The sequence below is a fragment of the Brachycentrus maculatus genome, unplaced genomic scaffold (genome assembly GCF_059751285.1).
Source record: "Brachycentrus maculatus isolate JH-2025_06_01 unplaced genomic scaffold, ASM5975128v1 h1tg000035l, whole genome shotgun sequence".
Classification (NCBI taxonomy): Eukaryota; Metazoa; Arthropoda; class Insecta; order Trichoptera; family Brachycentridae; genus Brachycentrus; species Brachycentrus maculatus.
This window is the reverse complement of record NW_028280789.1, coordinates 554071-572387: the sequence shown is the minus strand read 5'-3', so window position 1 is coordinate 572387 and position 18317 is coordinate 554071. Positions and strand designations below refer to the sequence as shown.

The window sequence follows — 18317 nt, the reverse complement described above, 5'->3', positions numbered from 1 at the left end:
AAAAAGCTTCTTTACATCTCACCAATAGATGTCTCTAGTGAAGTTCTAGTGATTCATGAACAAGGTTTCTAAATTGGTTCATATATATAGAACTTCCAAGAATTTGAGTAGTGTGGTTGTCAATAATGGGTAGAATTGGTGAATGTTACACGTGTGTAAAGCGATCACTTAAACCAGCCTATGACGGTCGTAAGCCCCGTAAATGCCCAGACTTCCATATTCTTCTTCATCTTTGATGAGATGTCAAAAAAATAATAAATAAAAAAAGTTAAATTTTTATTTCGACATCTCGACATACATAAAGAATAAAATGCAGCATCAATTCTCAAACAAATCATCCGCAATAAAAAATCGCAGTCATGTATATGTACATTGCACAGTTCAATGCATAAACGTTTTTAAACTTTTTTGACACCTATAAATAGATGAAGAAGAATATGGAAGTATTTAGAGTTCTTATGACCATACTTGAAACGCATGGCTGATCATGTGTTCATGATAACACTTTTTATAAACGATGCAGTGCCCTATGCACCATTGGGTGTGGATAAAAGATTAAAAAAGTAGAATACATAATTAACGCATTTGGCAACGGGCGTCAGCAACAATTGAGACAGGTACCTACTGCGTAAAATGTTTTTTAAAATAAGCAGAGAAATTTATGAAATCCTGTAATTTTCGTTATTGGTTGTAGCCTTACAGCAATACACCGTCGACAATAAATCTGACATTTTATTTAAACATTTAAAAAGTAAAAAGATATGTGCATTTGCTTTAAGTTTTTCCTTATTAAATTTTATTATTTTTGTAACATAACTTTCTAAAGTTTTGTAAATACTACTGCCTAGAAATAACACGGGACGAATAATTTAAGGCAGAATAATTAAATATACTCCTTTATTTTAATAATTTTGTTTAAACCCTCATTTCTAGAACTTAATTTTAAGTTTAATATTTATATCTATAATATAACATAGTAAATTACTATTCCTTGTTAAATTTTGGCAATGGCAACACTTCTCGTTAACGATTGCCTGTATTTTGTATTAACAAGATTTTTCTTTGTCGAATTTCAATTCGATGTATTGCATTTGTTTTACAGTTTTTTTGCTCATTTGATTCACATGCCGAAACCATCTCACCACACATCTCAGGCGAATGTGCCACAAAACGTTGCATGACAGATATTTGAATGGTGATAAAAGGAAATAATGCAAGGAAATGATGCAATCGATAAAATGAAGAAAGATATTTTGAGATGGTTTAGGTATGTGAATTTATTATAACATTTACACAGTCGATATTTTAAATATTTTATTCAAATACTGATTTCTGTCCACAAAAAATATTTTTAAAAACAAAAATTCTCGTGACAATTATTTCATTTTAGTTTCAACTGTTCCATTAGTTTGAGAAAACCCTCTATCAAGGCGAAACAAATGTCACTAGAATTTTCGTTTTTATGTTTTTAAAAATTAAATTAAAAATCCATTTAAGTAGACTCAAATCAATGTTTCATTTAAATATTTCAATACAAAAATATGGAGTTCTACAAATTAAACGTCAAATCAATAAATAAAACAGTCAAACTTGAACATAAAGTTGTCTAAATCTCTTCATAAAAAGGTCTCTCTTATATGCACGCTTTATCATACATAATGTTAAAATAACGAAACATTAGCCAGCTCTCTTTTAGAGTTTTCTCTTATATCCAGGTCTCTTGTAACCAGTTTTGACCATATTATAAAGTTACTTTGAACCACGTGGCAGAACTATTCGTAATATTAAATGTACAAAATACTTTCTCCTTCTTGTGCAAATGGAATAGTACTCCATAGTGAGGGGAACACTGAAAGCTTTCGGCTTGACGAAAAGCTCTCACGTTTCTGCCTGTGACCGGTAATGGACGAAACTTCCTTCTACTTGCGTTTCTAATGGGGCTAAACTGTTTTACACCTACAAATTTTAGCCTTTTTAAATAGAATATTAGATCGAATGATTCGGCATTCACTTTGTGGTAATAATAATAATAATAATAATAAATCTTAATTCCAGCTTGTCTAAGTGGTGGGTGCAATACTTAGTCAGCCATATATGTTTTACAACTTTTTTTATGAAATGAAATTGAAAATATTAAACAAATAAAAATAAGAATAATGAAAAGAAATGCAATATCTAACCATTTTAATTTATATTTTATTTATTTGGTACAGTGTTATTTATAAAGTAAATTTTTAATTAAAAATATAATACTAGAGCTTTTCTGTATTCCCAACATAGATAAAGAAAAATATGAAAGTCTGTGTCTTCACAGGGCTTTCGATCTGTCATAGGCTGGTTATTATATTGTTACTGTTAGTTGGGTAAGGCGCCTTATTTAACGTGAACCACTTTTGAGCGTAAAGCATGATTGGTATCAGATATATATATATATATATATATATATATATATATATATATATATATATATATATATATATATATATATATATATATATATATAAATATATATTATTATAAATTTATAAATTTATAAATATATATATACATATATATGTATATTCAATTCCAATAGAAATTAATTTGAAAGCCTCCTTTCTTTAAAATTTGCATAAAAAACGTTTCACATTTCACAAAATACAATAGTTTCAATATTTCCATACAACTCGAAAGACTCAATACCATATCCTCTGCTTTTATTAGAATATAATATGTACCTCCCACATGACACAATGCGTTCATACAAAGAGGTAGCAATAACGGTAAATGGTTCCATTCACACATATTATGTACCTTCAGTATTTCACACGCTACTCACGGAATGTTTCGTGAAATTCTTTCAGTAAATGAAATTTCTTTGTAAAGCTTTCTGTAATTTATACAGATAAAAGATCAGTGTAATTTTTCATCCCGATTTGTTACTCTGAACAAGCACTGAAGTCAAATTTTAAACCGCTCTTGACTGGGATTACATCGATAAATTAGCGTGTTAACTGCATAGAAAAAATTGGTTAGTTTTTTTTTGTGATCACCCGTCGATAAAAACATGTGTAGTTTTCAAAACTAATCGTGAAATAAAACTGAATTAGTGGTCTAATATATATATATATTGTCCGCTTCCGTAGTGTCATGGTCATCATGCTCGGCTACCGTTCTGGAGGTCCCGGGTTCGATTCCCAGGGGGGTCAAATAAATATAAGTGATTTTTTCACTCTAATATTTTTTATTATTACCCTGGAATGGTACCTGAAGCGGAGGGCTAATCGCCTTTCCTTCGTGTGTTAACGAACAAGATTACACTGCGTTTATGTAATTCAGTGCCCTGTGCACCATTGGGGTGCGGATAAGGGTTTGAATGCATGTAATAAACAGTTTTATTTTTATGAAGTTTTATAATTAAGTAATTTAAATAAAACCCAGCTAGGACACATCATTATAAATTGTAATTTCTAATTATGTGTTTGATGAAAAATAAATAGATTCTAGTCGTATTGTAAATCTTCACATCCTCATCATACACAAGATGACTTAACAACATATATGTGTGATTAATTCTTTGAATAAATACGCATTAATATAATCGTGTATTGTATTAATGATATTAAATTTACTCTCAGACAACTCGACTAATCCGAACATTCTCCGGCATTAGTTTGGCGTAGTGAGCAGCTCTGTTGGTTTAGTCACATACGTAAACTAACATTCAAATGTTGATAGTTGTATCATGACTTACTTATGATTGAATTACCGAAGTATATTATTTATTCATAAATTACTGATGAATATTTCGGCATATCTGGATGTCACAGCTTAAATATATCACTTCGTGAATATAAGACGTGTTGTAGTTGTTTGATATTTCTTGGTGAAACTCCATTGTTTATGTAAAATAATATAAATACAAATAATTATAATATATGATAATTATTTTGGATAATATATAAAGCACCATTTTCGTAAAATTAGGGCTCAAGAGCTTTTCTGTGACGTTGTTTCCCTCTTTCGTTCGCTGCTCGCGGATATGATGATTTTTATTAGTGTATTCTTTATTCCAATTGACTCCTTACTAACGTTGTATGCAGGAGTGTGAGTGTCACTAGGAGTGTGAGTGGGAGTGTAAGTGTGAGTGTTAGTGTGAGTGTGCTGAGAGTTGTTGTGTTGTATACAGGAAGAGATATTATACTATCGAAGTCTTTAGTAATTAATTTTATGAAACCAATAATTATCATAATTTTGTTAGTTATTTTGTTTTTATTTATTTTTTTCTTAATTTTTTTTTTTAATTAAAAAAATAAAAAAAATAAAAAAATAAAAATATGAAAATAACTCCTGTAATTGGAGATAATCTAGATTTTGTGAACAAGTATTTGGACACACTCAAAATGTTGTAAATAAATTATCTGGTCAAATTATAAACTTAATAATAAAAATGGAAATGTTATTTTCTGGAGTTTCTCATGTGTGTGATTATAATCCAGGATTCGGACCTCACATACTAATATAAGAGTTTCTGCTTAGTAAAAAGCTTCTTTACATCTCACCAATAGATGTCTCTAGTGAAGTTCTATTGATTCAAGAACAAGGTTTCTAAATTGGTTCATATATATAGAACTTCCAAGTATTTGAGTAGTGTGGTTGTCAATAATGGGTAGAATTGGTGAATGTTACACGTGTGTAAAGTGATCACTTAAACCAGCTTATGACGGTCGTCAGCCCCGTAAATGCCCAGACTTCCATATTCTTCTTCATCTTTGATGAGATGTCAAAAAAATAATATGAAAATAACTCCTGTTATTGGAGATAATCAAGATTTTGTGAACAAGTATTTGGACACACTCAAAATGTTGTAAGTTATTTTGTTAGTGTGTGATGGAAAGCTGAGATAGGTGTGGAAGGTTATACCTAGATTTTCTATTTCTTTTACCGATTCTAGGTATACTTCGTTAATCGAGAATAAAAAAATTATGTTTAATATTTAAAGCACTAACTTTGTAATTTTCCATTTTATAAAATAAAGACAAAAAATAATGGTTTATTGTTTTTCTAGAAAATTTTTGCATTTTTGTTAGTTTAGATGGATTTTATTTTTATTGCGCCAATCCGAAAGTCTTTCCAGATTTTTTTCTAGTATGTAACAGTCGTTTATTTTTTTATTTTTAAATTTTTTGTATTTCATTTCTTTAGTTAGCTTATATTATATTTAATACAAACTATTATTTACACTTCTTTTACATCCTATATATATTTACATCTTTTTACAGTAAACAAAACATTTATTTTATAATTATTTCAGACTCTTCTCATTCTTTACACATTCAGGCATCTCATCATACATTTTAAACCCTTATACATTAAACAATTTTGTTACTTCGTTTTTTTTCAAAAATGGCAGTCTTATTTTATCCTTATTTCTAGTACTATGTTCATGAAAAATTTTGTTCAAAACTATTCTACATGTCCAAACCATCTCAACACACCTTTCTTAATTTTATCGATAATACTTATCTCGACTTTGCATTCCTTCCTTATTTCACTATTTGCACATCTATCATACATTGTTTTGTCGCACATTCTTCTGAGAGATCGCATTTCGACTGCATTCAGTCTACTTGTGTTTACAAGTGTTTCTACAGTCTACCAGTGTTTTATTTTAATAAAAAAATATCAATATAAAATTACATACTTACTAAATTATTAACAGCCCTCGAACTACTAAACTGCAGTTTTTGGGTCATGTTTATGGGCAATAATTCATTAAGCTCAATAATATTAATCGTCATAAGGGAGCTTTATTGATGGTCATATCCTAATTTATACGTAGAGCTTTTCTTTGTCTTTTTATTGAGTATAAATAGATGTTCACTTATCAAATATTTTATTTATTTATTTTGACAATACTTTAACCAGCACAGCAGACAGATACGAAATAGTTTCAAGGCAATTCCCACTCAACCTAGAAAACACTCATCGGGAATATTATATGTATAAAAAAAAATAATAAAAAAATCAAACATTTTTATTATATTTATTGTTTCGGCATTAACTTTGTGGTAAGACATGTTACAATGATTAAAGAAAACACTTGTTTTTTACCACTTGAGTTTTATTATAGACTACATTTTTCAGAAGTTAAACTTCCATCATTCATCATTCAGTTATTATACAGACCTGAATGATGGAAGTTTAACTTCTGAAACATGTAGTCTATAATAAAACTCAAGTGGTAAAAAACAAGTGTTTTCTTTAATCATTAAAACATTTTTCATCGTCATTCTATTAGGGAACCCTTTTAAAAGTTGTTTTTTTTTCTCGACCAAAACGTATCATAATCCTAATAAGTGATGGACAGAAAAAACAACTCTAATTCACAATCAATCTCTAATAAATCATTCATTATTCCAGATGAAGCAGTCTAGCCAACACGGAAGGACGGCATGGGGGCTCCTAGGCCTAGCCGTGGTAGCCCTGGCGGCTGCGGTGGCGGCCGACCCCATATCGGGCCCCCCGAATGCGCAGCTCCAATCGCAGGTAACACCTAATCTAACTTACTAAATATTTTTTATAACGTTGTTAGTGGATCCAAATACTTGTTCACAAATCTGGATTATCTCCAATTATAGGAAAATTGGATCATATATATAGAAGTTCCGAGAATTTGAGTATTGTGGTTGTCAATCATGGGTAGAATTGGTCAATGTTACACGTGTGTAAATGCCCAGACTTCCATATTCTTCTTCTTATATGTTGAAATATTATTTATTGATTCGACATTAACTTTGTGGGATGACATGTTAATTTTTTTTAATAGAACACTTAATGAGTTTTATTTCATTACACACGACTAGTTTCGAAAACTACAGATGTTTTCATATTCAGGTGAATAGTGAAAAAAAATTCTTGAATGTTTTCCGCAGATACTTTGTGGCACATTTTATAATATCTTTATACAATTAATTTACTTTGTTTTCACCACTTATTTATTAATACAATTTAACCTACCGGTGTCGACAATACCTTGTCATCATCAGGGTTTATTTTAAATAAAAAACATTACACACATTAAAATACTCTCACCAAAAACTTCCACTCACTCCATAAAAATCCTAAAAGGTAAAAGTGGTGAAAACAAAGTTAATTAATTTTATAAAGATAGTAAAAAATATTGTCCGTCTCCGTGGTGTAATGGTCAGCACGCTCGGCTACCGTTCTGGAGGTCCCGGGTTCGATTCCCAAGGGGGGTAAAATAAATATAAGTGATTTTTTCACTGTAATATTTATTCAATATTACCCTGGACTGGTACCTGAAGCGGAAGGCTGATCACCTTTCCTTCATGTGTAAACGATCAAGATAACACTGCGTTTATATGACGCAGTGCCCTATGCACCATTGGGTGCGGATAGGGGTTTAAAAAAAATATTCAGGTGTATATTGAGATTGGTAGGGTAATAAATAAAACTCAGTAAGTGGTATTATAGAAGTGTTTTTTTTAATCGTAGTGGTAGGCAGAAAGCAAAGAACGCCATATCAGTCTGTCTTTGCAAACAATCTTCGCCTCTTCCATATTCGTGGATCTCCTTATACATACCCGCCGATTGTTCCGAATCCTGACCTGACCATGCTCAAGTATTTGAAATACCATGTTTTTCTGGGCCTTTCTCTGCTTTTATTTCCTACATTCGCCTGATAAATTTGTTTTACTGTTCGTTCTTCACTCACCGTTGAAAAAAATAAAAAAAATGTATTAAAAAATAACTCCACCGACAAGACACACAAGGTGGCTTGGTGGGTCTCTGCAAAAAAATGTTCTGAATTTGCAAAAATTTTGATTTAAATGAATGTATACAAATAAAAAATATTAATCAAAAATCGATTCGCATGCCCATACCATCTGAATACACAAACCTTTCTTAATTTTATCGATAATGCTTATCTCAACCTTGCATTCTTTACTTATTATCACACCACATCTATCATATGCTTTGACGCACATGACCACATATTTTTTTTAAACTTTAATAATTACTAATTCCATGTTTCACGTCCATAAATTAATTTTACTGTTCTTTCTTCACTCATTTGATTCACATTTTTAATTCACCTCAACACACTTTTCATAATTTCATCCATTTTACTTTCCTCGAACTATAAAAATAAACTAATGAAACTTTTTTTGAACAATATTTTATTAGAAAAATAATACGTTTTTCAGCGTTTTTTTGTCAATGATCGCCAGTAATTCTGAAATTTAAAATATATCTAGAATCATTACGTTGAAAAGTTATATTCTGATTGCTGTATCGCGTGGGAACTTATCGAAGCGACATTACATTTAAATAATTCACTTTTGATATGTTTTTTTTTTAGTTTCGTATTGAGAATCTAATATTAATGATCATCAGTATTTCGTGTACGCCATTAGTTTTAATGGTGTCTCTGATATCTAGAAAAATTAACACTAAAAATAGTTTTAAACGGGGAAAAAACTAAATAAATAATAACCATTGCAATATTTGGCGGGTATGTATGAGGAGATTTATTAAGGGGGAGTATTCGGTTGTTTACAAGTACATCCAGTTCAGTAAGCACCCGGCTGCGAAAGAAGCCGCACGTGAGGACTGCGCGCATTTAAAAAAAAATACTATATATATTACAGTTTTTCTTTTTTTTAGAATATGTACCTACCGATTTTCTTAATTTCGTTACCTTTCAACAACTCTATTTTTTTCAACATCATATATTTATTTCGAAGGAGAACTTATTTTTTCAAAATAAAACGGTATTTTAAACACAAATTCAATCACGTCAAATGTTTCATTAATTGGTTCCGCAGTCACTTTGTGGTAAAATCTATCCATTTTTAATTAATGTTTTACATAGTAAATACCACTATTTCTTAAAATCTACTGTGACACGTGTTTTGATGCATTCGGCATCATTACGGTATTTGAAAATGATGCGGAATGCATCGAAACACGTGTCACAATAGATTTTAAGAAATAGTGGTATTTACTAAGTAAAACATCAATTAAAAACATCAAATGTTACCTGGGTTCAAAGAAAATTGATTTGCGATTTATCGTATGTTGGGTCTTAATGTGGTAGAAGCGAAGATTGTTTGAAAAATACATATTGATGTGGCGTTCTTTAAAATACTTTAAGGAAATATTGGTACATACAAACTGAAATTTAAATTGAAAAATATAACGCACCGAGTCGAAGGTAATCATTGAAATATCGTGTATTTCAAAGTATCCTCATCAAAAATGGGGCTTGAAAAACGTACCCTCAAAATTAATTAAGTAAACGACAGCAAAAAGGTAAATAAAGATGGTTTACGTAAAGAAATCTGTACAAAACCAATGGCATTTTACCTTTTTTATTGTTAATTATTTTCTTTTGCAAACTTTTAGGGGAGGAAATAAAGTTAAATTAGCGCAGTCAATCAGTGCTCGGGCCCTTCCAGCGCAAGGGGGAGTTTTATTGGAAAACTTAACTATTACGGGCGCTATTTCTCAAATTGTTTATCTAAACTTTGTTATATTTTAATTATACTCTGGCCCGAGATTAAAACTATGTCCGCCTAATTGAAAAGGCGTTTTGATTTAAGGTAATCGGCTGAGTCGAGGTAGCGCCATTGGTTATACGAAAATGGCGCTATATAAATTATACAAAATTATTTATATTATTATAATAAATCACTATGAAGTATTGGGCTATTTGCAGGATTTAGTGGATCTTCTCTACCATTCCCAACTTCATTAATTCTCAAATCTATTTTTTTATATTCTTTCCTCACTTATTTGTTCCACATATCCAAAACATATAAATTAGGCGTTATTATTATTTTAACCTCTATGCTGCTCGATTTCGAGTGTCAAACTTTCCGTCCTGTGCTGGATTATTTTACATGACAATATTTTTGACAAAAAAGCATATTTTTGCCTATTTTTTGTAGTGAAACTTTCGGATATCCATCATAGATGTTCACAGTACACAATGCACTTTACTTATTATGTTTTTATTTTGTATTTACACAAAAATTTTAACATTTACGGACTCGCGGCCTAAAGTATGGCGGCTGTATAGAAGACGCGGCTGTCGTATCTGCGGAGCACGAGCCGACCGGAAGTATTCACGATAAAGTTGATACTAAATAAAAATAATTTTGATATTTTATGACAATAAATCAAACAGAACTAATTCATCCATGCCTCGAACCAAATTTTAGTGCAAAAAATTATCCATAGGTTAAAATTATCCATATAAGTACGTAAAGTTGAAAAACGACTATGCATACGATCCGCAGTCAACGGTACTTCTATAAAAAACGACAATAGATACGATCCGCAGCTTACGAGTTAACATCGTGAAATACTTAAATTCTCTCAGAATAACGTAATAAGTTAAAATGTTATTTTTAGACTCTTAATGATAACGTTTTAGATCAAACTTTTGAAGTAGCTTTTTTGTGGCGTCATTAAAATATTATTAACGTCAATTAAGTTTTAATTTGAATTTTGGAGTAGGTCTTAAAGTAGCTTTACGTTAAAACGTTTTCCTTTCTGACCGCATCCAACCAGTTAATTTGTAAGTTGGTTTCATTACAAACCGCAGATTAACATCAAAAATTACCAAATTCTTGGAATTTGTTACTCGAATTCCCATATCTTTGAAATATTTATGGGAAATCATAACGAATATCAACGATTTATCATAATGAATTTTCAACGAATATCGACGATTTATCAGCCCATGCATCCAATGAACTCTGAACCATTTTCAACCAACATTAATAATTTTGCAACCTATAGATCCAATATGCTCTAAACCATTTTTTAACCAATATCAACTGTTTTCAACAAATGTTAAATATTTTCCAGTCCATTTACAGTACATTTCCATTGATCCAATGAGCTCTTAACCATTTCCAACTAATACCAACTATTTTGCAACCTATGGAATTAATGTGTTCTGAACTGTTTTTAACCAATATCAACCGTTTTCCAACCTATGTATCCAATGAGTTCTGCACTGTTTTCAATCAACAGCAACAATTTTTTAAATTATGGATCCAATGAGCTCTGAACCATTTTCAACCATTTTTTAACCTATAAATCCAATGAGCTCTGAACTATTTTCAACCATTTTTTAACCTATAGATCCAATGAGCTCTGAACCATTTTCAACCATTTTTTAACCTATAGATCCAATGAGCTCTGAATCATTTTTTTAACCTTTGTTGCCCGTGGATTCTAGAAGCTCTAGACCATTTTCAACGATCAACCGTTTTCCAGCCTATAGATCCAATGAGCTCTAAACTATTTTCAACCAATATTAACCGTTTCTAGCCTATGCATCCATCAAGCTCTGAACTGCATTCAAAATCACACATTTCCAGCTTTTGGATCCAATGAGCTAGCTCTCAATCGTTCTCAACCAATATAAACCATTTTTGCCCCATGGACCTAATGAGCTCTGAACCATTTCCAACCAGTATAAACTATTTTCCGGCCTTTGGATCTAATGTCCTTTGAACCATTTTCAACCAATATAAACCATTTTCCCCATGAATCTAAAGAGCTCTGAACCATTTCCAACCAGTATAAACTATTTTCCGGCACTTGGATCTAATGTCCTTTGAACCATTTTCAACCAATATAAACCATTTTTGCCCCATGGACCTAATGAGCTCTGAACCATTTTCAACCAATATCAACCATAATCTAGCCTTTGGATCCAATGAGCTCTGAACTCTTTTTAACCAATATCAACCGTCTTCCAGCCTATGGACCCGATGAGCTCCGAGCTGGACGAGGACAAGCGAGCCTGGAGCAACTTGCACGGCGGATGGGGCAAGCGCGGCTGGCAGGACATGAACTCCGCATGGGGCAAGCGCGCCTGGAACAGCTTGCACGGGGGGTGGGGCAAGCGCGGGTGGCAAGACATGAATGCCGCATGGGGCAAGCGCGCCTGGAACAACCTGCACGTACGTTCCCTTTGTCTTAATGTTTTGAGTGTGGTAAAAATAAAACTCACTTTATTATGACTGGAACCGCTTCGTTTTGAATAGGGTATCGGTTACATGCCGAAATTAACATTAGGTAGTGGAGATATCCTTAATTTTATTTATTTATTCATGGAGAAGCAAACTGCAATCGCAATAAACAGTATTTTAATAAAAAATCTTTACTTGAAATAATTATAAATATTTCAAAATCTTACATTATGGGAATCACAATGAACACTATTCACAAGAAAAACTCCATATATCTTTTTTAAATATCTATAAACCTCTCAAAAATCTACATTTGTGGCACCACAATAAACAGTATTCATTAAAATATCTCCATCTTTCTTAAAAGACTAAAAAAATCTCTACTTTAAATATCTTTAACCTCTGAAAATCCTACATTTGGGTGACCACAGTAAACGCTTATTCTCTCTTCAAATCAAAATTTGTTTATCTTTATTTTACCAAACAATCTTTTGTTGAATTATTTTCTATTTTTATTATATTTGTTCGGGAATTGTACAGCTTTACATATAAAAAAAAATTATGTAATAAACAATAGTTAATATAATAATAATAAAACCCTTATCCGCACCCCAATGGTGCATAGGGCACTGTGTCGTATAAACGCAGTGTTATCTTGATCGTTTACACATGAAGGAAAGGTGATCAGCCCTCCGCTTCAGGTACCAGTCCATGGTAATATTGAATAAATATTACGGTGAAAAAATCACTTATATTTATTTTACCCCCCTTGGGAATCGAACCCGAGACCTCCAGAACGGTAGCCGACCGTGCTGACCATTACACTACGGAGGCGGACAAAATAAAAAAATGGGTGATAATAAACATTATATTACATTTACCAAAATACTTACGTTAAAAAAAAGCCAATTAAACAATTCCACGTTTATGTTATAAAACTATTAAAAAACATTCAGAGGTTCAAAAAAAAGGGTATGGTATAAAATAAAAGATTTAATTATGAATCCAGGGAGGATGGGGTAAGCGCGCCTGGAACAATCTGCACGGAGGATGGGGCAAGAGGGACTCCGCTGCTGCCGATCTCTTGGAACTCCTGTCCGCCAGCCCTTCTCCCATTGACCAGGACTACATGGAAGCAGGACCCCTCGACGCCTACGCTCCGATGAGACAGGTTATTATACTTCCCTAGTACCTGCTAGATAGAAATCCCCATAACATAGTAAACTTTATAGTTTGTAATGTAGAAAACAGTTGTTCAAGCCAAACATCGCTGATTGCAACCCTGAAGGAAACTTGAAACGCCGGCATATCATTTGATGAGATGGGTCATTCTTCTTTCCTAGTACCTGCTAGATAGAAATCCCCATAACATAGTAAGCTTTATAGTTTGTAATGTAGAAAACAGTTGTTCAAGCCAAACATAGCTGATTGCAACCCTGAAGAAACTTGAAACGCCAGCATATCACTTGATGAGATAGGTCATTCTTCTTCCCAAACTACGCACCTGCTCGATAGAAAACCCCTTAACATAGTAAGCTTTATAGTTTGTAAAGTAGAAAACATTTATTTGACCCCGACATTACTAAAAGCAGCCCTGAAGGAATCTTGAAATGCCGGTATATCTTAGGTGCATCATATTTTTAAAAAGGCAGAGAAACGCTTATGATATCGTCTACTTACTGTGCTGTTTAGACATCTCTATTTCAACAAATATTGCTAGATCTTCTGAAAACATCTAATTTAACCATTTGCCAAATATTTTTTTAAACTTACTCTACTCAAATAGAGATGGTGCCAAAAACACACCAAAACACCAAAAACAAATAAGGTGTCAATTAGAGTAGTATATATGCTGAAGCAAACATACCACTTGCGCTACAGTGTCGGGATAACTTCATAAGGGCCCTGTTTCTATTATTGTAATATATTTTACAATAGACCAGAATTCAATGCCATACGACACATCATTCAACACAACATTTCATACTAAATAAACCATGGAGCGGTAGGCAAAACGCCATTGGTCTTGCAAAATCTTGTTAGATGGAGATGTCATGTATGGTATCAGATAGTGGAAAATGTTCTAGATAATCCTTTTATTCGTGTAGATATTTAGTAATATTATTTTTTGACATCTCATCAAAGAGGAAGAAGAATATGGAAGTCTGGGCATTTACGGGGCTGACGACCGTCATAGGCTGGTTTAAGTGATCACTTTACACACGTGTAACATTCACCAATTCTACCCATTATTGACAACCACACTACTCAAATTCAAATGTTACACGTGTGTAAAGTGATCACTTAAACCAGCCTATGACGGTCGTCAGCCCCGTAAATGCCCAGACTTCCATATTCTTCTTCATCTTTGATGAGATGTCAAAAAATAATAAGAAAATAACTCCTGTAATTGGAGATAATCCAAATTTTGTGAACAAGTATTTGGACACACTCAAAATGTTGTATTTAGTAATATTTTTAATCAAATTAACGTTGGAAATTCGTCCACCCTACATCTCAACTAGAGAGATATTAGTCAGTTAGTTGATAGTGACATTTACTTAGAAAAGCTAACAATGATATTGGTTGCTCTGTAGTTCGTCTATTAAGTAGCAAATATGATTTTTTTTATTGCTAAGATTGCTAAAAATCACTTTTTTTTTAAATCGTTTGAATAATACATAATAAAACATATTTCAAGAGGCATAGAAACGTCCCTTTTGGAACACCATATGTAAGAAAATCAACCATTTAATTCATGTATATTTGATTCATATACATTTTGTTTTGTACATTTATTAAAAATCATGATTATTCTCATTAGTAAATGCGTATTTAGAAAAGGATATTAATTTTAAAATAATAATTATTTATTTTAAAATGGAGTACTTAATAAATAGACCCGGTTTCAGATTTAAGATTTAAAAAATTCACAATTCGCAAATAAAATCCTTTATTACAAACCACATTTTTTTAAACCTTTGGAAAAAAAAACATTTTTCTGTAATGAAATTATTAAATTCATAGATTTGTTTTTTTTTATAAAAACTATTTTTATCAACATTGGATCCATTCATTTTTCAATAATTTAAAAAATAATAACTAAAAATATTTTAAATATTTATATGTATACATAATTTTCTACGTAAAAATTAAAGCTTAAGGCAAATTTCTTCGCTATTAAATGCTGAAATTGGCGCTTTAGGCCTTGTCGCTTTCTGGCCAGTAAAAACATATAATTATAAATCAGATTAGCTGGCGTATGTTTTGGTAAATAAGATGTATGAATAATTACAAAGGTACTGAACAACAACGCAGAGAGGATGTATGACGCCGATGCCGACCAAGACGCTGAAAAGAGAAGCTGGAGTTCTCTCCACGGAACCTGGGGCAAGCGGTCCGGGTACAAGGGGAACTTCAGAGGTAAGCTCGGTATGTTCAGCCTGTTTAAATCAGTTGAATGATGCAGAACCCGCTTGCTTGTACAAGTATAATGAATGTAGAATTACAGAATGTTCACCGAATGCATGGAACCCAGTTCGGTTACCCAATATTTAAAGCATCCTTATTTATTCAAATAAAATAAACATTTTTTTTACTTCATGATTTATTTAAATTGTGTTTTTTATCCCGTGCAACCTTTTTGGTCACAGTGCGGGATAATATGGAGGCAGACCACTGAAATGTTGCAAATCGCTCAAACGTTTATGAGATAACTAAAAACTAACTAATGAGCAATATTATTAACCTATCCAGGAGTACGGCCATACCAAATTTCCCTCAAAGTAGTATGGTCGTACATGTACGATCCGTACTTTTTTTAAAAAAGGAATAACCTGAGAATCCTCTATTTTAGATGCTTATCTGCAGGTAGGATAGTAAGGATAACGTGGAAGGTTAATGTGAAAAATACATACATTACAAACACCCAGACCAATTGAAAATAAATCTTTCTTGAATTCATTTTGCGATTGGCGGGAATCATACCCGCGACGCCAGTTTCGCAGTCGAGCGTTTACTCAACTACGCCACGACGCCTGCCATGTACGACCATATGCATAAAATAGCACTTGTACTGCCATCTGTGATTGTATTCAAACAATATAATCACAAATCAAATCATATTTACTGGTGTAAATTAAAAAAAATATTAAAGAAAGTATGTTTCTTATAGCATCAACTATCCTCCCCAGATCTAAAACTCACTCCCCAGATACAGTTTTGTCCGCAAAAACTCACTCCCAGACAGGTTAAAACAACACCCTCCTTATCGTTCACCGTTCACATTGTGTAATACCACTTTTAAGTGTTTATAATTTACATATACTCCACTCGTTATAGTATACTTTACATTATACATATACGTACTTCACTCATTTCCCAACTAATAACTCATACTGCCAAATCGATTGAGTTATACTCAATGATTAAAGAAAACACTTCGTTTTTTACCACTTGAGTTATTCTCACATGGGAACAGAGTCCAAGCCTATTGTACATGTACAAGTTTAAAAAATGAATGATATTGCATTCATTTTTTGATATTGGATGTTCTTTTGATAATTTTTTGGATATTTAACAATGAGCAGAATGGTGAAAGTCACACAAGTGTATTAATTGATCACTTAAGCCAGCCAAATGCCAGGTCGTAAGCTCTAAGATGCTCAAACTTCCATCTTCCTTCATAAAAAAAAGATGTATGTAACATCTATTGAATGTAATACCAATTGTCCCATAAAACTCCTACAGGGATGTTTGCATTTCGACAGCGGATGGTAAACTTTGTTGCTTGTAAAATGCAAGCAAAAGCATGTGCATATATTAAGATCTAGTAAGTACATAGTATAATATGTAATCATATGTAATTGCGAATATTGAGTACAGTAAAAAGTAAAATTAGCAGTCCGCCTCCGTAGTGTAGTGATAAGCGCGTTTGGCTACCCTGCTGGAGGTGCCGGGTTTGATCCCCATGACAAAGATAACTCTACGTCGATACGATGCAGTGATGATGCAGTGATGCAGTTATCCCTATGCATCATTGGTTGCGAATAAAGAATATAATCAAATATGATTTTTTTTAAAGTGAAATTAAGTAATATGTTGTATGGAGGATATAGTCAGATGGGGAAGACAACGAAGATGATTCTGGAATTCCTTGAAATGCAAGAAAATAGAGCTTAAATTGCTCTTCAAGAAAACCTAGACAGAAGAAGACCACCTGGAAGACCTCCAAAGTGATGGCGTGACAGCTGGCAGTCCATATCACAAGAGAGGGATAACGAAACAAACAGATCCTTAAATTTATAAGAAGACCTTATTGGTATTCGGAAGGATCTAAGACTCATTGCATTTATACAGGTTCCAAGATTTAATGCAATATAGAGGTTCAATAATGGACAGAATGTTAACATGACACAAGTGTGTTAAGTGATCACTTAAGCCAGCCAACTGCCAGGTTGTAAACCAATAGAATACTCAGACTAAAGAAGAATACTCAGACTAAAGAATACTCATATATAGAATACTCAGACTTAAGAAGATAAAATCTTCTTTTGTATAGAAATAATAGACTTCATCTTAATTGTGACAACAATAATATTTATTAAACGATGTTCATCCAGGATGAATTAATAACTGAAAAAAAGAACTGATCATCTTGCCTTTGTAGAATTAAAATTCAACACCACATTGCTTTGAAATATTGCATTGCCTAATGTACAATTTCTGCAATTTATCAATTGATCAAAAAAATAGTAAAACCGTATGGCATTTATAAACGTTTGAAATAGTACATTTAATGTTGTGGTTCCATGCAAAGCGACTGTGTATGATGTCATAGGTTCGAATCCTGGCTGCATTGAGGATAATGAAGAACCATAATAGTTTTCTTTGGTAAAGTAACGATGATCAACCTCAATGTGGAATGACGCAGTGGAAAAATAGGATGAATTAACTCAGGATGTGTATGTTCAACAGGATCAACAGATAAGCGAGAGCCAGGCTGGAATAATCTAAAAGGACTATGGGGCAAGAGGAGCATGGACACAATGGATGGTAAAGATAACACATATTGATTTCTCCCGTTAGACTTATGTTATACACTTTGATAACTCCTGTTAGACTCAGATAATACTTCCTGATTATTCCAGTTAGACTTCCGACTCCTGTTAAAATTGAATAATGCTTACTAATTAAGTGTTAGACATGTGTAATATCGACGGCCTCTACGTAAAGTACTCTATCTGCAAATCCGTTACTTTATAGGAGAGAGCTTAGAAGATTTTTTCAACGTATTCTTTTTTATGAAGTAACGGTTTTATC

General features: G+C 32.4%; 1 protein-coding gene across 2 annotated transcripts in view; it reads left to right on the top strand.

Annotated features, from left to right (window-relative positions):
- The window catches only part of LOC148312713 (uncharacterized), a 163463-nt gene that overhangs the window by 141682 nt on the left and 3464 nt on the right, over positions 1–18317 (top strand). Inside the window, exons 3-7 of one of the 2 annotated variants that reach the window (XM_088274776.1) lie at positions 6403–6528; positions 11784–11987; positions 13006–13167; positions 15296–15428; positions 17973–18050. In XM_088274776.1, the coding sequence (XP_088130902.1) occupies positions 6403–6528; positions 11784–11987; positions 13006–13167; positions 15296–15428; positions 17973–18050 (703 nt within the window). The remainder of the gene's footprint in view (positions 1–6402; positions 6529–11783; positions 11988–13005; positions 13168–15295; positions 15429–17972; positions 18051–18317) is intronic. The other variant, XM_088274787.1, reaches the window with a different exon arrangement.